Here is an 18,830-nt window from a genome sequence, read left to right as displayed (position 1 = left end):
AACTCTAACGTGCCGTGTCCCAGAGGAAACACTCCGGTTCGCCTGTCATTGCCACTCATAATTTTTTTGTTCTGACGGTTTAGGTTTTGGGTGACTTGCCTCTGACCACCCGAATCTTTGCCCTTTTCTTTTCTTTGACCCTCAACCAGAGTTGCCATCCAGGAACCATTGTTATCATTGGCCCTCATGTTCCCTCTCTGAGGCATGAGTCTTTATCCGCTCACATGGACTCCGTTTTTTGGGAGCCTGGATCCCCCACGTCCCGCCTTCGCACATGGCGTCTGGCCTAGTAGGTCTCAAGGCCTGGTCGGGTGGGCGCGTCATGGCGGACGCCACACTTCGATAGTGGAAGCGGGACCTACTGTGGCATTGAATATAAATACATTGTTTGCCTTCGCCCCCAGCCATGGAGAAAGACACTCTCTGCTCCGTCACACGCTCCTTTGTGCCACACGGCTTTATGCCGCCATTCCTTTACAAGCTATCTGTTCATACTTCGATTCACTGATATACACATACTTGGTGTAATCACCCGTGCTACATTCCTTAGCTTCATCTGGATATAACAGTACTGGATACTGCCGTTCTGCGTCTTAACTTACCGAGAAAACCTGCCCAAGATGCACATGCTCACTACCCTTGTCCCCATCCTGGGGCTATCCACTGGGCTCGCCCACGCCGCGTCGTATACCCTGGAGGACGACTTCGGCATGGGTTCTTCCTTCTTTGACAAGTTCGATTTCTACACGTCCACCGACCCGACCCACGGGTTCGTCAAGTATGTCGACCGCACGACCGCCAACACCGACGGCTTAATCTCCTCAACCAACAGCTCGACCTACATGGGGGTCGACTATAAGAACGCGGCCACCTCCGGCCGCGAGAGCGTGCGCATCACCAGCAAGAAGAGCTACACCCATGGGCTCTTCGTCCTGGACCTGGCGCACATGCCCGGCGGGGTGTGTGGCACCTGGCCTGCCTAGTATGTCCCCTCCACACAACCGCCACCGTGAATTGCAAAAGAAGAAAACAGTGGAGAACTAACAACATACGCAGCTGGCTCCTCGGCAGCGACTGGCCCTCCAATGGCGAAGTCGACATCATCGAAGGCGTCCACGATCAAACCAACAACGCAATGGCGGGCCACACCAGCGACGGCTGCAGCATCAACAACTCCGGCTTCACCGGCTCCCTGTCCACCAGCAACTGCTACGTCTCCGCCGCGGGCCAATCCACCAACGCCGGCTGCAGCATCAGCGACGCCTCTTCGCAGTCCTACGGCTCCGGTTTCAACGCTGCCAGCGGCGGCGTTTATGCCACCGAATGGACCTCCGATGCCATCAGCATCTGGTTCTTCCCTCGCGGTAGCATTCCGCTCGATCTTACCAACGGCACGCCCGACCCGAGCACGTGGAGTGAGCCGAGCGCGCGCTTCGCTGGGCAGTGTGATATCGATGCGCACTTTCGCGCCATGCAGATTGTACGTCCGCTCCCTTCTTACCTTCCTCCGCACCCTCCCTGTGCATTCTCCTCTAGGCGATTCTCATGTCTCTGTGTCTTATGGAATTGTGCCACTAACCGGAACAGGTCTTCGATACCACATTTTGCGGCGACTGGGCCGGCGCCGTCTGGAGCACCACTGGCTGTGCATCCAAGGCGTCGTCCTGTGACGCCTACGTGGCAAACAATCCATCCGCCTTCCGTGATGCCTACTGGTCCATCAACTCTCTCAAGGTTTATCAGCAGGGTAGCTCGGCCAAGCGGGCGTTCCCTGCGACTTCGAAGCCCTCCGGTTTCGTGAAGATACACCAGCATGCTAGACATGGGCATGTTGCATAAGATGTTTTTTTTGTTTCGTTTGGGTCTGGATTGGTTGTATGGTGTTTCGACGGATGTTCTTCGGTTTGGCGTTGATGATAATATACCCTTTCGTTTTTGCCTCGGACGATGGTCTCGTCTGCACGTACTACGCTCGCTAGCTTATATATATATATCATCGATGTCCATTTATTTGTTCATGTATATTCGAATGATTATTTTATAGTGTGAAGAACAGCATGAAACGAGTTATATACACATTATATCATGAAATGCAACTTGGGAATCAAACAATGCAATGGTAACGACAGCATGCACCACAAATACAAATGCCACGCCGGCCATCTAAATGACAATGGAGATAAGAGATATACATGAAAACATGGATGTATGCATACAGAAAACAAGTAAAATCATCACGGTCTGTATCCCAGCGAATCTCGCTGGTCATCCGTCAGCCGGCCCCATTCAAGGAGCAGCCGGAAGAAGTAGATCTCCATGTCTTCCTTGCGCAGGGCCTTTTGTGCCCACTTGCGACCTTCCTCGGCGATCCAGCGGCCTTCGATGTCGTGCGGTGGTAGGAGTAACTGGCGCTGACCGATGCTGTCGACCCCGACGGTGATGTCGACCCCAGCGAAGTATGCCAGGGTGCTCCAGAGTCCGTGCAACCGCACATCTATGGGCACGAAATGCAGCCACGCTGTAATACGACTGTCGAACCATTGTCGGAACAACCCCGTTTTGAACGGCAGGCTGTGGCTCTGCAGGAAGGGCAGGAAACGCCCACTGAAACCGGCGCCATCCGCGTCAAAGAGATATCGGTGTCCCCAGTGGCTTTGGAACTCGACGCGTCCCCCGGTGCCGAGTTCGGCATGTTGATCGTTGCAATCGTCTCTGCAGCGCAGAATTGGATCCGTCAGGTGTACCGATGCATTCAGGCCGTAAGTGTCGGCAGGCGCTTGACCCTTGATTGTTTGGTAGACGAAAGTTTGCGGGTCGCTGGTGGTGGGGAGGAGGAGGGACACTTCGTTGTAGGTATTGTTGTTGGCGAGGTGGCTTAGCCGCTGTCGAGGAATTCCTTTCCACTCGCCGTTAAGACTCATGCCCTCGGAGGTGCCACCAATCCAGAACAAATCGTTTGACTTGTCATTGTAGTCCATGTCAGGGTATTCCGCAGATGGCTCATACTTCACCTTGTCCACATAGTTCCAGGGACTCGGGAAGAGGATATCGCTGAAGCCGGAGACCGATCCCTGGCTGAAGACTGGGACTAAGTCCTGCGTGACCTTGAAGGAGGCGGGAGAGATGAAGAATCCGTGTAGGAAGGCAAGGTCGGGTTGGTGGCAGATGTCTAGGGCGACATTCCAGTCAGACGGGAATTCACCCAGCGAATGCGGGCGGACACAATGTACGCAAAGATTCCGCCGATCCCATATACGTTGAGATCGGGCTTTCGACGAGCGCGGGCAAGTCGCACTCGCATACCGATCGAAGATATTCTTGAAAGAGCTGTCTATAAACATGGTCTCTGGCGTTTGATCAGCAGGTTCGATGGGAGCCCAGCCTTCGTCCCGGTCCATCGACCATCCGTTCACTATCATCTCCTCGGGAGGCGTTTCCTGTGACCGTACGAAGTTCTTCATCACAGACATCTTCTCCCAGGGAACTGCAACACGGGGCTCATCGTTCAAGTTGAAGGCCAGATCCATGTCGGGGAGATGCTCCGCAAAGTTTTTGATTATGTCTGCTGCGCCGAGGACCATCCAAGCATGGGTCGGTTTGATCCCGTCTTGGACGCGGGCTGTGCCATTACGAATACTGATCGCACCGATGTCATTAAGCGGATTCGTGGCCAGCTTTTGCGTGAGTTCCCGGATCTGCGCGGGTTCCAAAGCCCGGAATGGTAAGATATTGTCGTAGATTTGGTCGTAGTCATCGATAACGACAGAGGACCTTTTCACAGCATATTCGTACCATTTGTCGAATCCACTAATTAGAGACTAGGTCAGTACGTGTCTCCAGGGGCGTCATATGACTTGGGAGGACCCACGGAGGCGGATGTTGGTTGTATCTTTCTCGGTAATGTTTTACAGCTTCTGCAAGACTTCGACTGCCTGTAGCTTCGGATGCCCATTTTTCATGGTGCTGCCGACCCTCGTAGATAAGCAAGTCGATCGGATGAAGCTTAACATCGCTAGGCTGGTGAGTAGCCAAGATCAGGCCCACTCCGAACATGAAGGTGAATAGTAAGCGCAGGCACACGTTGAACCCATATAAGAACTGCGGCTCATCTTCGGAAGCTGCTCGGCCGAAGAGGAATATCATGACACCGGTGAACGCCGAGAAAAGCGAGAGGAATGCTTGGGAAGCGGGGATAAGTGGAAAGGGTTCTTGTCCATTGAACAACGCCGAAGACCAGGTAAAATAGATGGAAAGAAAGCCGCCCAATATCGTTAGACCGACTACTCCGTAGTAAGGGATCTGAATTGTGTTAGTGTTTGCCCAACCAAGGTTAGCGATGGCGCTTACCATTTGAGACGCGCATACGACGACCAAAGTCGCGAGAAGCGCCTGACTCACAGCGCTTCTCAGATAATGCGAGCTAACGAAATCGCCGTTGTTGTCCGTGTAGTGCTTTATAGTGAGCGTACCAATAGTCCAGAAAACAGCCACTCCCTATCGAGACAAGACAGTTAGTATCAAGCTGAACTTCACAGACAGTAGCCCGGTCCAGTCGAAACTCACAAGAAAGCAGTACCCCCACGAAACCAACGCTTGTTTTCTCTTTCCCGCTCTTACACCGTCCCCAGAGAGTTCCGCAGCGCCAATCAATATTGAGAAGTCTAGGATGACAGTGCCGACTTTGGCTAGCCGCATGAGCGAGAAATGGTTGGACGTGATGGAACAGATGTAGGTCGTTCGTCTGGCGTCAAGCCAAGAGTTGGCTAACAGTGCAGATATGAGAAGAAAGGCAGCCGAAATAACGTAGCGGAAACGTTTCTGACACAGCAGAAAATGTAGGCGACTGATACCGGATACGACTCGGCGGATGGAAGGATTCGAAGGGCCGTCTGGTGCGCTCCACGTCTGAATAGACCTGCCACGTTGATTGCGCCAGTAGTCGTATACCGCGACAAAAAAGGGGATCACGCACTGTAGGAAAACGCTCAACGGTTAGACGTATGGTCTCATCGTGACCATTTTGGGGGTTGTGGGCTTACAGCATAGCCAGAAGGGGCGCACTCGGTATAACGAGTTAGTTGATGATAGAGGGCAATTCGCATGCAGCCCAAGATGGAGAGAAGGCCAATGGCTTTCCAGCGAGTCGTATGAGGAGCTCCAGTGGAGGCGATGGTGTCGCTGACATGACTGAGGGCTGGAGAAGGTGCTTCAACTGACGGTTGGTCGAATTCGGTAAGCGGGATGGAGGTGTATTTCTGGATCGGAGAGGATATCTGAGGTAGGCTATGTAGGAGTCGGCTTAATATTAACAAGGAAAGGCCTGTGAGGAAACATGCGAGAACAGCCGTTTCGAGGGGATGATCTACTCGGAGAACGTGTTAGCTGCATTCAAGGTTGAAGGTGTTTCCTTCATTTTCTTCGAGACGAATGCTCGCGCCCGTCTCCTGATGGACTCACCAAAAGCAAAAGTTGTCGTGTACGAGGTCGTAATGAACATGCAACTCAACGAGAACACTCTACGGGCGGCGTTAGCTCGAGTGCTGATGAGTCGGGAATAGCGTCTTTGTTTACCCTACTGAGGCGCGAAGCCCCCATTCAGGAGAAAAGAAATTCATTTCGAGGATTCATGCGCGAGGAGAACCGAAAGCCATAATTGCAGTGTCTGGCGCTTTACATCGTCGGGTGCATTGGGAATCGAGAATAACGCACGCGACAGCGAGAGATGAAGGAAAACCCGACAGGCTAGGGTAAATTGTCCCTGGGGAATCTCTCGGGTGGAGACATCAAGGGGGGGTTGGGTGGTGGTGGGCGGGTAAAGGACCAGGCTGGCTGGGCGCCTCAGGGTGGCATAAAAAGGGCGGGTTAGTCCGTGGTGGTTGTAACCGCAACAGTAGGAGATGCGGAGGGAGTGAGCATAGGGGGTGTGTAGTATTTTTAACGAGGTAAGCTGCGAGTGGGACAGGGAAGGAAAAAATGGAAAGGACCAGGGTTAAGCCAGGAGAAGCCACGCGCGGTGGGTGAATACGTCAACGAAATAGTCTGGACCACGGAAGGCGACACATTCGGGTTGCTTAGGCCATTCGCCAGTCGCTTCGAAGGTCAAAGAGAGCACGTCAGCAACGATGATCATGACTTGGCTGGTGGATTGCTGGGATATTGGCGGTATTAATAGTATCTAGCGTACGCCAGTCGATCTTGTCGAGCGTATGACCGATCAGGATCGAAGACAGCGGTCGGGGGTTTCTGAGCTCATGCATGCATATCAGATGAGTTCTGGACGATAATCATTGAACGACCCAAGGGAGTCATTCCCAAATAATGGCCCTGGTGGGTTCCATGGACGGGATGCTGTTTATACCACCTCGTCAGCCTCAAGGTCCAAGGATTGCTTCTCGGGACTGCATTACATACTGCAACATTCCTGACGAACCTTCTCTGGATTAGGATCCAGGAGGGGGAAATGCCTTGGGTCTTGGAACTAGCCCTATGGCATCGACAGTTTCCAGCTGGAGTTCGGAAGGATTCGTTGGTGGACTTGGTGGACTCGTCATGGATAGATTACATCGTACCGATTAATTTCCCGTTAGTCAGCCCGCTTAACTCATCCCGAGGTCGTCGTAGGGCATCAGCTAGCCCCTTTGGGAAAAGGGGTGCTCGTCCGGCACGTGTTTAGGCGGTATCTTTTACAGCAGGCGGTAGCACCTGGCAGTTTCGCGATAACTTTTTTTTTTCCATTGCGGCGTCAAAAATCGCAGCAGTTGGCGCGGCAGTCGTTTTGATCCCACATTGTCACCTTCTTTTTTCCGTTCTTTCCCCCCTTGAAGTTCAGCTCCCGATTTTTGATTTGGAGAGGCTGGGATTGTCTCTGGAGCAATTTACTTTGCGCACGAAGAGACACCTTTCTCTCCTGCTGCGGACCAACGGACACGACCCATAATGCCGCGCAAGGCAATCGATTCGCGCATTCCGGCGCTCATCCGGAATGGCCTGCAGGAAAAGAAGCGGAGCTTCTTCGTTGTGGTGGGCGACCGTGCTAAGGATGTCATTGTCAACCTACACTACATCATGTCGAACCACGACGTCAAGCAGAACAAGTCCGTGCTCTGGGCATACAAGAAGGACCTGCTAGGCTTTACGAGTCACCGCAAGAAGCGCGAAGCCAAGATCAAGAGAGAAGTCAAGCGAGGCATTCGGGAGCCGAATCAAGAAGATGCGTTCGAGCTGTTCGTTACTCTCAACCAGATCCGCTATGTTTATTACAAAGAGACCGAAAAGATCCTCGGAAACACCTACGGCATGTGTATCCTGCAAGATTTCGAAGCGATGACGCCGAATCTCCTCGCCCGAACTGTCGAGACTGTTGAAGGTGGTGGAATGGTTGTTCTCCTTCTGAAGGGAATGAACAGTCTGAAGCAATTGTATACACTGTCGATGGACATCCACTCGAGATATCGGACCGAGGCGCATGACGATGTGGTGGCACGTTTCAACGAACGTTTCATTCTTTCCCTGGGAAGCTGTGATTCGTGTTTAGTCCTCGATGATGAGATGAACGTTCTCCCGATCTCTGGCGGCAAGAACGTGAAAGAGCTCCCTCCTCCCGAGTCCGTTGATGCCGATCCCACAGGTACCAAGAAGGAATTGAAGGAAATCAAGGACAGCCTAGCGGAGTCCCAGCCGATTGGATCGCTAGTGGGCCTGTCTCGTACCGTTGACCAAGCCAAGGCTCTTCTTACATTCGTCGACGCGATTGCTGAGAAGACGCTTCGCAGCACTGTGGCTCTCACTGCCGCTAGAGGACGAGGAAAGTCGGCCGCTCTTGGTGTCGCTATTGCGGCGGCAGTTGCACACGGATACAGCAACATTTTCATTACGTCTCCCAGCCCGGAGAACCTGAAAACTCTCTTTGAATTCGTCTTCAAGGGATTCGATGCTCTCGGGTATCTTGACCATGTCGATTACACCATCCTCCAGTCCACGAACCCTGATTTCAACAAGGCCATTGTGCGTGTGAACATTCACCGCCAGCACCGCCAAACCATCCAGTATATCCAACCCCAGGATGCACACGTGTTGGGACAGGCTGAGCTCTTGGTGATCGATGAAGCTGCGGCCATCCCTCTGCCATTGGTCCGCAGACTGATGGGACCATACCTCGTATTCATGGCTTCTACCATCAACGGGTACGAAGGAACAGGCAGATCGCTCTCTCTTAAGCTGATCCAACAGCTTCGTGAGCAGTCCCGAGGCGGCGCCAAGGTCAACGGTGACGATATAGACGTAGCGGACCGCTCGACGGGTAAGGTCGCTAAGGCGTCGGACAAGGGCTTGGGTGGTCGGTCTTTGAGAGAGATCACATTGTCCGAGCCTATCCGATACGCACCGGGTGACTCCGTGGAGAAATGGCTGAACAAAGTTCTGTGCCTGGACGCGACTCTACCGAAGTCCAAAATGAACACCCAGGGTTGCCCCCACCCCTCCCAGTGCCAGCTGCTCCAAGTCAACCGCGACACGCTGTTCTCCTTCCACCCCGTGTCAGAGAAGTTCCTTCAGCAAATGATGGCCCTCTATGTGGCTAGCCACTACAAGAATACTCCTAACGATCTCCAACTTATGAGTGATGCCCCGGCGCATCAGCTTTACGTTCTTGTACCCCCCATTGATGAGGAGGCTACCAAGCTGCCAGAACCTCTGTGTGTCATTCAAGTGGCACTGGAGGGTCGCATCAGTCGCCAGAGCGTTTTGAACAGCTTAAGCCGTGGTCAGCGTGCTGGAGGTGACCTGATTCCCTGGCTGGTCAGTCAACAGTATCAGGACGAGGACTTCGCTGGACTCTCGGGTGCCAGAATAGTCCGCATTGCCACCAACCCCGAGTACCTAAACATGGGCTACGGATCCCGTGCCATGGAGTTATTGATTGACTTCTACGAGGGCAAATTCACCAGTCTTTCGGAGGATGTCGCCGAGAACCAGGAAGAGATGGTCCGGGTTACAGACGAGGAACTTACCAACTCCAACCTCCTGGACGATAACATCCACGTCCGGGACATCCGTTCCATGCCGCCTCTTTTCGGCAAGCTATCTGAGCGCCGCCCCGATGGTCTCGACTATATTGGCGTGAGCTACGGCCTGACGCCATCTCTGCACAAGTTTTGGAAGCGTTCTTCTTTCGTCCCCGTGTACCTGCGTCAGACTCCCAATGAACTGACGGGTGAGCACTCGTGTGTGATGCTGCGTACGCTCGCTACCGGATCCAACGACGCCTCCTGGCTCGGTGCTTTCGCCCGTGATTTCCACCGGCGCTTCCTCGCTCTCCTCTCCTATCAGTTCCGCGAGTTCCCCTCCGTGCTCTCCCTCAGTATCTGCGAATCTGCCAAGGCCGGCGCCAAACTCGACACATCCGTCACTCCCTCCCCTCTGGCCAAATCTGAACTCGACGCCGTCTTCTCCCCCTTCGATCTGAAGCGTATCGACAGCTACGCCAACAACCTGCTTGATTACCACGTAATCCTGGACATGGTGCCCACCATCGCGGAGTACTATGTGTCTGGCCGTCTGGCCGGCAAGGTCAACCTTTCCGGTGTGCAGCAGTCCATCTTGCTGGCCATCGGCCTGCAGCGCAAGAACCTCGAGGCAATCGAGAAGGAGTTGAACCTGCCATCTTCCCAGTTACTTGCTATGTTCCTCAAGATCATTCGGAAGATGTCGACTCATTTCCGCTCGCTGGTCGAGGGTGCGGTTGCCGAGACCATCCCGGCCGATCGCGTGCCCGTGACCGCAGCGAACGGTGATGCCCACGACGAGGTTACTGACGAGCGGTTCAAGCCTCTGGAAACTGGCTTGGAGGAGGAGCTCGCTGAGGGTGGACAGCAAGTAGACGAAGAGATGCGGGAGAAGCAGAGAGCTTTGATTGATGCGCTCCCCCTAGACCGGTAAGTGTCGACGTGTTACGAGAATCCCTCCATCCTGAATGAGCGATAACTGATCTTTATCCAGGTACGAAATCGATAATGGCAGTGCCACGTGGGAGGAGGCGGAGAAGCAGATCCGCAGCGGCGGCGCCTCCACGGTCAGCGTCAAGTCCTCGAAAGCCTCCAAGCGCAAGAAGGGAGAGACTGCGCGCGAGATCTACGATAAGGAGGTAGAGTCGAAGAGACAGAAGATCATCAAAAAGGGCACGGAAGGAAAGAAGGGAAAGCACTAAATGGATTGGACTGATAACTGAACGCATCAGATATCCTCGATTGAAATCGTTACTGGTTTTGCATGAATAAGACGGTGTTATGTCTGGCAGTATTGGGTTCCGCGCAAAAGATTTGGGTCTGGTATCGATCCTACGATTGTTTTTGTATATACATACGCAAGCTGTTCGAACAATATCCAAAGAAAAGTTCCAATAGATTATGAAAGATATCTTCCCTTTTTACTTACTAACATTTTTGGCAATAAAAGATCTCACACTGCAGACTAGATACAGGCAGTCTGGAATGCCTCTCGTGCAACAGTCAGAGGTATCTCGCTAAAGTTAAACCTACAATTCATCATGCTCAGAAGATTCCTTCTCAGGGACAGTTACGCCTTCTGGCAGCTTGCTCTTTGCCCCTTCGCCGAGCCGGATAGCGTCAATCCAGGCCTCTACAGGGGCAATTCCATAGGCTGCATCGTCTGAGGCCTCATATCTTCTCCACCAACCTCTACGTCCGTTGATGGCAATAATTTCAACGACCTTGTCATCATCCGACAGTCCGAGCCCAGCCCGGAGGGTCTTTGCGCCAGTGTTGATGGCAGGAACGCCATAGAAAGGGAATAGTTTACTCTGACGTTGGACATGCTTGTGCGCGATCTCGGACAGACTGACAAGCACCTCTTTGGCAGGACCAGAAAGGTCTGCATCAGGCTCGCTAGGTTCTGGGAGAAGAGCCAGAACACACGTCCCGGACTTGGGCATCAGACAGGCCGACTCCAACGCTTCCGGTGTTGAGAGGGTGTCAATCGGCGGCGCGGGGATCGGGACCTGCGCAGGTTTCGGAGCATCGTCCGAATCGACCTTGGGATCCGGAGACTCGGTTGGCTTCAGATCTTCATCCTCAATGACGACTGATGACGACGCTTTAGCAGACTTTGCAGGCTTGGTCTTGGCCTTCGTCGGGGCAGGGTCCGGGTTGGGAGTTGCGACCTGGCTCAAGAACTCAACCATGGGCTTCTTCTGGAGCTCGCCGTCGTAGACAATGTGGTCCTTCCCGCCTCCAGGGACGAGCACAAGAGTGGGAAACTTCTCGATGCCGAATCTCTCCACGGCAGCGGACTCCTTGCTGCGGATCTGGGCTACATTGACGGAACCCAGGAACTCAATGGCCAGGGCACGGATCAAAGCGCTGGTGGTGCCTTTCTCCGTAAACAAGATAGCCTTGGGCTGTTCCTCGTCCTTGGAGAGCCACTGGTCCACATCCTTGTCCGTCACTTTCTTCACATGGTTTGGTATCCGGTCTACGACCGCGTCGACAATAGCCTTGGCGCTTCTCGCGCCCTGATAGTCTTCCACCCGCGGCTTGCCTGGTTTCTTAGACGGAGTCATGATCTTCAGGGTCGGGAATCCCTGAACACCCATTTGCCCGCACAGGGGCTTGTTTGCGTCATCGTCGCAGTTGACGGCGGCGACCTTGGCCAGTCCGTCAAGGTTCTTCGCGGCTTTTTCGTAGGCCGGTTTGAGATTCTGACAGTGACCACACCACGGAGCATAGAACCTGTTTTCATGCGGGAGAGATGTCTTAGGAAGCTGGAAGGACAGGTGCGGGGAAGGATGGCTTACTCCACGATCTACAGGCCGTGTTAGTACGCGCCAGGTACTGATGGGATCTGGAGAGACAGATTCGACTTACCGAAGTATAGTTCGACTTGGCAATCAGCCTGTCATAGCTCTTCGCGTCTACCTGCAGCACAGGAGACTTCTTCGTGTACAAGCCGTCCGCATTAGCAGGGAGAGCGGCGAGAAGCGACGCGGCGAGGAGAAGCGCGGAGGTCGGCTGCCACATCATGGCGGGGCAAAGAAGAACGGAAACACGTATGCAAGCAGAGGGTTAGTAGGTGGAGAAGAAATTCATAATCCAGAAGAAGTTCGGGGACCGCCGGTCAGCGAGGGCGCAGGGGGAGAGATGTATTTTGAGAGGGTGTAAAGGTAAGAAGCAAGGTGTCCTGAAGCTGCTTCTGGCCTGGGCTTGGCATGTGACGGCCATCTCCAACTTCTCCGCCATTCAGCATCATTCACTCTCCACCACCGGCACGACATGTTCTCATCCATTGCCTGATCCCCTGGCATGATATATAACTCCAGTGCTCGCCGACAGTCTTCCCCGCGGAGAGAATGAACTCGACCAGGCCAATGTTTACCCTTCAACCGCATTCCTAAACAAACTCTATCTCCCTTCTCCGCATTGTCCGTTGGTGGGGGTTTGTCAACCATGGACATGTCAGTTCCACCGCCTCAGGGCATCTCAATACTCCCCCGGGAGATCTTCTGGATGATATTGCGGCATCTGGAGCCAGATGATATTGTCTGCTGTCGCCGTGTCTCTCAGTCATGGAACGAGGCCTTCGGGAACCCCGCCAACCTGTCGCCCCTCCTCCCGGTGTTCTTCCCATTCGCCAAAGAAGTCCGGGATCTTCAGAATCAGTATACAACGGAATTGAGCGGGGAATCAGACCGGGCACGCCAAGTTTTCGACCAGCTTGCCTCCCGATATTATCACCTGAGCCGAGGCAAGCCCAGGTCCGTCCAGAAATACAAGCTATGCGACGACTTCGGTATCTCAGGCGAAAGGGAATGGTTTCAGGTACAGCCTTGGGAAAACCACGCTAGTCACCTTATGCAGCGTGTGGACTGGCAGTTCTCCGAGTCGTTTTGGACCTATGAAGACGGCCTGCTAGTCTTCCCAAGCGCCGATCATTCGTGCCTCGTCCTGCTTGACCTTACTAGTGATAGGAAGTTCATGGTGCCCTTTTTGATCACAGGGAAAGTGATTCGCAGGATGCGTTTACAGAAGAGAGTCCTTGTTGTCGAATGGGCGGAACCGAAGGCTTTTCACTGGCTGAATGACAGTGACGGAGTGCACCGTCATTTTGCGTCTTCCTTCGATGTAAATGTGACATCGAATGGCTGGAGTGTTACGTTCCGAAACGAATGGAAAATAATGTTCCTCGGTCATCCATTGAGCGAACGGGATCGATTCTATTCTACCCATAGCGAAACACACTACGCTATCTACATCTGGCAGCCCAATCGCAGTTTGTACACTGCCGATGATGACGCCCCGATCGAATCTCTATCCATCTGGGACATCTCCAAAGCCTCGGATTACAGGCCATCTTTAGATCCAACCGGACGTCTTCGGACTGACGAAGGAGACAACGGGCCCTCTATAATCTCCCGGTTTGGGTTCAGGGAGCTGGGATTTTACTCCGTCCGACAGCGAGGTCTTCCTGGCGTACAATCATTGAATATCAGTGACGACAATCAGACCATAGATATCGTTGAGAACATTTGTACTGGCCCGGTAGACAGACTCGTTGGGCCAGCCGATTGGACATCTCAGGTCCAAATCACAAGTATCCCGATAGTTGGAAACGGTCCTTCATGGAGACGATGTGCCGAGTCAACACTCCCGCCTTATCGCGGAAACAGCAGCCTACAAACAAAGCCCCTTACGTTCTCGGTCTGTGACGAACCTTGGTATGCTATCATCTCAGAGACAGTTGATGAAGAAGCGAAAGTTGGCTTTTGTCTCCACTTGTCCCCGATAACATGGCCATTTGACCCGAAAATCTTCCTGACCGTCCGCACACCATCATCCGAGAAAACCCTAAAACACGAGGAGATATTTGAACTCACGGGCAAGGGCACTATCTACGGCTCGGAGAGATACTTAGTGGGCGAGAACTCGAATCGCGAATTGGTGATCTACCGATTCGATCGATAGACTCCGTTCATGGATGAGAGCGCAACTGCGTGTAGATATCCCGCGTGAATGGACAAGCTACTGGGAGCGAGCTATCTCCTAGGTACTTGTACCTATGCTCTAACCATGGGGCATCCCAAAGACCATCCTCTGGCGCTGAAGGCTAAACAAGCATTTCACCTCTTCGTATTGGAGAAGGACCTTAGAGGATGAATAGGGAGGTGGCGCATCTTTACGGCTGCTCTGATACTCCGTGGCGTCTGGGCATCATGAAGGCCCCGTATTCGATTGGAGCGAATTGAATCCGCCCCCTCACCACTGGACCTTGGCGCCTCGCCTGTGCCCCTAACATCAGCAAAATCTTGAATTTCTCGAGGAATTCTGGACGCGAACAGCTATCGAACCTTCTTTTATCCGGTCATTCAGCCGGTGCTATACCTAATCGCGAAGTCTGAGAGTGTTGATGCTGAGAAATTCTGTCTTTCGGTAGTTTCTACCGCCGTGCCCACCGGTCACTGGAGCAGACCGAGTGTCTTGGGAGCTGTCATCCCTGTTTACTGGCCCAGTAGCATGAATCTGCGTTGTAGTATGACATACCCTGCAGTGTTCTTCCACATGTTTAAGCGGGGCTGCTCGAGGATGCGGAAAAATTGTAATAGCCAAAATAGCCATGAGTCTACATTTAGGGGTTGTCGATCTTAGCCCAGCTACTCGAGAGATTATAATAGAAGAGGGTCAGCACCCTCACTTGCGTGACGCGGGAGCGAACCTTCCATTCCACTGGTTATATTTCGCAAGCAAAAAGTAGACAACATGGGTGGCGCCGATACATCTGCGGCGATGGATGCCGCTGCGAAAATCCGTAAGGCGAAGCTGAAGAGCCCGTCTGGCCCGGCAGCACTGGTCCAGAATCGGAAAGTATTTGGCATTGCGATGTTTGCGTGTCTTGGAGGGTAGGTCCCGCTTCATATTGGACTGACGTTATTACGATGGCTGCTGATCCATATGCAGTCTGCTCTACGGATACAATCAGGTATGGTACTCCCCACGCATGTGCGAGGCTCGAAGCTAACACACTTGAACTTGTTAGGGAGTTTTCTCTGGCGTCTGTAAGTCACCGCTTATATCCCTAGTATCTGTGTGATTTCCTGCACGGGGAACTAATCCTGATGACTAGTGACTATGTACTCTTTCGGAGAACATGTATGCTTGACCTCAACGCCACGAATGAATATCCGATAATTTACAAACCTAGATGGGTGATGCGGTTACCAACGAGACTAAGAAAGGATGGCTGACGGGTCCGTTTATGCCGAATTCGTCTTTCGAACCATGCTAACGTGAATAGCTATTCTTGAGCTGGGTGCTTGGTTCGGTGCGCTATACTCCGGCCTCCTCTGCGAAAGAATCTCCCGCAAGTATACGATCCTCCTTAACGTTGTGATATTTTGCATCGGCGTTGTGATACAGTGTACGGCAGCTACAGATCATGGTAGTTCATCCAACATATTGGGAGGTCGATTTGTGACTGGTATGGGAGTGGGAAGGTATCCAAGATCAAGGGAGCCGCGCAATTGGAAAGGTTCCACCTAACTCTCGAATAGTCTTTCCATGAGCGTCCCTATGTATAATGCAGAGGTACGTCTCTATCACTTGATCCTAAAGGTCATCGCTGAACTCAGATAGATCGCTCCGCCAGAAGTACGAGGTTCGTTGGTTGCAATGCAACAACTGGCTATCACCTTTGGCATCATGGTTAGTATTCCTCATATGTTGAAAGCTGCCATCGCTAATAACCGAATAAGGTTTCCTTTTGGTGAGATACCCTAGGGCTTCATGATCTATATCTCGTCTTACCAGATTAGGATCAACTACGGCACCAACCACATTGGGGGCACCGGCTCAACGCAAAAAGACGCCGCATGGCTACTACCCCTCGCCCTACAGCTAGTTCCAGCTGTAATTTTAGGAGTCGGAATGATATTCATGCCGTTCTCTCCACGCTGGCTTATCCATCACGATCGAGAAGAAGAGGCTAAGAAAGTTCTGACCAGTCTCCGTGGCCTCTCTGAAGACGACCCTCTTCTCCAACTGGAATTTCTCGAGATCAAAGCCCAAAGTCTCTTCGAGAAACGTACCGAGCAAGAAAAGTTTCCCCATCTACAACGAACCAACACATGGAGCTATGTCAAGCTGGAGGGCGCCGGCTTCGCTAGCTTATTTACTACCTGGCCAATGTTCAGGCGAGTCATGGTAGCTACTGTCACTATGTTCTTCCAACAGTTCACTGGTGTGAACGCGGTCCTTTACTACGCGCCATCTATCTTTAATCAACTTGGGATGAGCAGCAACACGACATCACTCCTTGCAACCGGTGTTGTTGGCATAGCCATGTTCATCGCGACTATTCCAGCGGTCATCTGGGTTGACAATCTGGGCCGTAAACCTGTTCTCATCGCAGGGGCTGTTGGAATGGCTACATGCCATTTCATCATCGCCGGTATATTTGGGGAAAATGAGAACCAGTGGGATTCGCATCAGGCTGCTGGTTGGGGTGCCGTTGCCATGGTGTGGCTTTTTGTGGTCCATTTCGGATATTCCTGGGGTGAGTGTCCTCCTCGGGGGTCTCATTTGAAAGGTTTGAAATTACTAACTGGCAACAAACCAGGTCCATGCGCTTGGATTATCATTGCGGAAATTTGGCCGTTGAGTGTCCGAGCGAAGGGAACTGCCCTAGGCGCTTCAGCTAGTAAGATTCTACATCCGCGCCTTCACTACAGATCCTAATTTGATTATTTTCAATAGACTGGATGTGCAATTTTATCATAGGCCAGGTAACTCCAGATATGTTGAAGCACATCCGATATGGGACCTACATCTTCTTCGGGCTTCTGACCACCCTCGGCGCACTTTTCATTGCCTTCCTTGTCCCAGAGACGAAGCAATTGTCTCTGGAGGAAATGGATGTCATTTTTGGATCTGAGGGAACGGCGGTGTCGGACTTCGAAAGACAGGCTGAGATCTCGCGAGAGATTGGCCTGGACGATGCTCTAGCACGTCTTAATGAGGGTACATCATCTGCAGAAATTCGTGCTGGGGAAGACGCAGAGAAGGAGCTTTAGGCTTGTTTATATGGCCATTATTTGCACTGCTCGTCAACACTGAATCTACGTGAGATGCGAAATATAGCTAGTTCGTGTACGAAAGTCAGTAATAGCATTTATTCGAAGCTAATCGAGCTCAAAATACACTTGTAACATCATAGCTTTTTCGAATATCCAGGGGGGTAACTGGTGCACAGACTCCCGAATCTTTAATGTGTCAAGGATTGGAGAAACACATAGCTAAGCGGCCATGAAAACGGATACAAGGCACTCAAGTAAAAAAGCTTCACAATATCTGCGTCTACTCAAACTTGCAGGACACACAAGCCTTTATCCCGCAACCAGGACAAGTCAGCGAGTAGATTGGCATCCAGCGATGACACGCCTCGCACTCAATTGGGACGAATTTCTTTTCCCAGAAACCCAGATGAGAGCACTGCTCCGGATCCAGCCCTGTCTCAAGAGGCCTCGCTCCAGGAACGCTCAGACGCACATCCTCCAGCCAGCCGCAATAGGTTTCTAAGACTAGACCTCGTATCTCGACGTTGAGATCGTCGGGGCTGTACCTGCAATAGGGGTCCTTGAGCTTCTCGCTGAAGTATGGGATAAATGGAGCAAGACGAGTCGCAGGTCCCGAATGCAAAGGATCAACTGTGTCTCTGTCAGAGGTGGGTTCCTCAGGAAGATGTGCCTCGCTCTTGGTGGGCGCAGAGGCTTCAGAAGGACTGGTTGATGAGTGGTTATCATGGTGAGTGGCTCTGTGAGAGACCTGCTCTTGGAAATCACTAACGTCGTAGAAAATGGCCTCATCATCCGAGCTACTCTCTCTGGCGGTTTCGTATTCGGAAAAGGAGATACTGTCTGAAGTGACAGACCGGTAGTCGTCGGGGCCGTTCTCTTTGTGATCATCGCCTAGTCCATCCCCATCGGCGTTTCTCACCCCCTGCTTCTGCAGGACCTGTTCACTGCCATCAGACCGCTCAGGAGAAGGATTGTCTGTCTCGTCGGTATGAATCCCATCCGCGGAGGCGGCCTTCTCTCTGACAACATGAGAGCTACCCACAGACTAGGAGCATGTCAGACTGGATTGCATGCAATATAAGGACCTGTGATACTCACCTGTCCATCAGCAAGCCCATCCTTTACCTCACCACGCTGCATCTTATATTCATTGCACATAAACTTCGCCCACATGGCGTCTTCACGTTTCGCCTGTTCCTGTTCCATGCGCTCCTGTTCAAAAAGCGACTGTCTCCATTCATCATAATCCTTGCGCATGCGCTCACTGCTGGCCCGCTCCTTGACGGAGTCTTCCTCCTGCGGACTCATATGGACGCTATTGCGGTAGCTGAACATGTAGCGATCATTCGCGCTGTGCGGACCAAACCACCTATTGTACGGCTGTGGCCTCCAGCCTTTGTACTGCGGATTTGCAAACATGGAAATCTCAAGCTGGCTGTGGAGCCCCTCGTCATGAATTTGGCGACGGCGAGGGTCACGGAGAGTTTCCACAGCTTGTTGGATCTAGTGGTGTTAGTCTTTTTCTCTTTCCCACCATCTTTCCCCAGATATGAGGATTATCTGGACTGACCTTACGGAATTTTTCATCCATGGACACATCATCCCCGCCGGTTTTGTCCGGGTGATACCGCAGTGCCAGTTTCTTGTACGCGCTGTTGATCTCCCTTAGATCTGCGTCTTGGGCGATTCCTAGGATCTTGTAGCAATTCATCTTGCCAGAGAGAGTGGACGACTTATTGGGACTGAATGACTT

At 52.4% G+C, this 18,830-nt stretch overlaps 7 protein-coding genes across 7 annotated transcripts; 4 read left to right on the top strand and 3 right to left on the bottom strand.

Moving 5' to 3' along the window:
• Positions 1-399: 399 nt before the first annotated feature.
• Positions 400-2,037, top strand: BDV59DRAFT_1453 (glycoside hydrolase family 16 protein). Its single transcript, XM_073687258.1, has 3 exons — positions 400-982; positions 1,057-1,480; positions 1,588-2,037. Exons 1-3 carry the CDS (start codon positions 621-623, stop codon positions 1,837-1,839), a joined length of 1,038 nt encoding a protein of 345 aa, XP_073552977.1. The 5' UTR covers positions 400-620; the 3' UTR covers positions 1,840-2,037.
• Positions 2,018-6,037, bottom strand: BDV59DRAFT_1481 (putative capsular associated protein). Its single transcript, XM_073687319.1, has 7 exons — positions 5,572-6,037; positions 5,458-5,516; positions 5,040-5,362; positions 4,564-4,971; positions 4,348-4,494; positions 3,869-4,299; positions 2,018-3,807 (listed from the first exon to the last, which is right to left on the bottom strand). Exons 1-7 carry the CDS (start codon positions 5,613-5,615, stop codon positions 2,235-2,237), a joined length of 2,985 nt encoding a protein of 994 aa, XP_073552976.1. The 5' UTR covers positions 5,616-6,037; the 3' UTR covers positions 2,018-2,234.
• Positions 6,038-6,741: 704 nt separating this feature from the next.
• Positions 6,742-10,368, top strand: BDV59DRAFT_1436 (ribosome biosynthesis protein KRE33). The gene is made up of 2 exons (XM_073687221.1): positions 6,742-9,932; positions 9,997-10,368. Exons 1-2 carry the CDS (start codon positions 6,937-6,939, stop codon positions 10,202-10,204), a joined length of 3,204 nt encoding a protein of 1,067 aa, XP_073552975.1. The 5' UTR covers positions 6,742-6,936; the 3' UTR covers positions 10,205-10,368.
• A 22-nt stretch (positions 10,369-10,390) lies between these two features.
• On the bottom strand, positions 10,391-12,168 carry BDV59DRAFT_166412 (putative disulfide isomerase). Its single transcript, XM_073687712.1, has 3 exons — positions 11,880-12,168; positions 11,810-11,817; positions 10,391-11,744 (listed from the first exon to the last, which is right to left on the bottom strand). Exons 1-3 carry the CDS (start codon positions 12,033-12,035, stop codon positions 10,532-10,534), a joined length of 1,377 nt encoding a protein of 458 aa, XP_073552974.1. The 5' UTR covers positions 12,036-12,168; the 3' UTR covers positions 10,391-10,531.
• A 109-nt stretch (positions 12,169-12,277) lies between these two features.
• On the top strand, positions 12,278-14,369 carry BDV59DRAFT_1426 (F-box protein). Its single transcript, XM_073687205.1, has one exon. The coding sequence runs from the start codon at positions 12,459-12,461 to the stop codon at positions 13,971-13,973; it is 1,515 nt and encodes a 504-aa protein (XP_073552973.1). The 5' UTR covers positions 12,278-12,458; the 3' UTR covers positions 13,974-14,369.
• A 396-nt stretch (positions 14,370-14,765) lies between these two features.
• Positions 14,766-17,074, top strand: BDV59DRAFT_197151 (sugar porter family MFS transporter; the record flags this gene model as incomplete). The annotated part of the gene is made up of 12 exons (XM_073692845.1): positions 14,766-14,905; positions 14,964-14,985; positions 15,043-15,061; positions 15,130-15,155; positions 15,208-15,253; positions 15,301-15,499; positions 15,557-15,590; positions 15,639-15,707; positions 15,758-15,768; positions 15,818-16,557; positions 16,621-16,701; positions 16,758-17,074. 12 exons carry the CDS (start codon positions 14,766-14,768, stop codon positions 17,072-17,074), a joined length of 1,704 nt encoding a protein of 567 aa, XP_073552972.1.
• Positions 17,075-17,357: 283 nt separating this feature from the next.
• BDV59DRAFT_197150 (DnaJ domain protein) lies at positions 17,358-18,788 on the bottom strand (the record flags this gene model as incomplete). The annotated part of the gene is made up of 3 exons (XM_073692844.1): positions 17,358-18,122; positions 18,176-18,580; positions 18,648-18,788. The coding sequence occupies 3 exons, from the start codon at positions 18,786-18,788 to the stop codon at positions 17,358-17,360; spliced, it is 1,311 nt and encodes a 436-aa protein (XP_073552971.1).
• Positions 18,789-18,830: the final 42 nt, after the last annotated feature.

Source organism: Aspergillus ambiguus, assembly GCF_047715705.1.
Source record: "Aspergillus ambiguus strain CBS 117.58 unplaced genomic scaffold BDV59scaffold_1, whole genome shotgun sequence".
NCBI classification, from domain to species: domain Eukaryota; kingdom Fungi; phylum Ascomycota; class Eurotiomycetes; order Eurotiales; family Aspergillaceae; genus Aspergillus; species Aspergillus ambiguus.
Note: the sequence above shows the minus strand (reverse complement) of the source record. Positions and strands in the feature narration are given on the sequence as shown.

Bases quoted from the DNA above. Each gene is read 5' to 3' on its own strand.
- BDV59DRAFT_1453 (XM_073687258.1), top strand. From the start codon at position 621: ATGCACATGCTCACTACCCTTGTCCCCATCCTGGGGCTATCCACTGGG. The intron at 983-1,056 runs GTATGTCCCCTC...CAACATACGCAG, and splicing joins TGTGGCACCTGGCCTGCCTA to CTGGCTCCTCGGCAGCGACT. The intron at 1,481-1,587 runs GTACGTCCGCTC...TAACCGGAACAG, and splicing joins ACTTTCGCGCCATGCAGATT to GTCTTCGATACCACATTTTG.
- BDV59DRAFT_1481 (XM_073687319.1), bottom strand. From the start codon at position 5,615: ATGAATTTCTTTTCTCCTGAATGGGGGCTTCGCGCCTCAGTAGG. The intron at 4,972-5,039 runs GTAAGCCCACAA...GTTTTCCTACAG, and splicing joins GCGCCCCTTCTGGCTATGCT to TGCGTGATCCCCTTTTTTGT. The intron at 3,808-3,868 runs GTGGGTCCTCCC...GTCTCTAATTAG, and splicing joins TACAACCAACATCCGCCTCC to TGGATTCGACAAATGGTACG.
- BDV59DRAFT_1436 (XM_073687221.1), top strand. From the start codon at position 6,937: ATGCCGCGCAAGGCAATCGATTCGCGCATTCCGGCGCTCATCCGGAAT. The intron at 9,933-9,996 runs GTAAGTGTCGAC...ATCTTTATCCAG, and splicing joins GATGCGCTCCCCCTAGACCG to GTACGAAATCGATAATGGCA.
- BDV59DRAFT_166412 (XM_073687712.1), bottom strand. From the start codon at position 12,035: ATGATGTGGCAGCCGACCTCCGCGCTTCTCCTCGCCGCGTCGCTTCTC.
- BDV59DRAFT_1426 (XM_073687205.1), top strand. From the start codon at position 12,459: ATGGACATGTCAGTTCCACCGCCTCAGGGCATCTCAATACTCCCCCGG.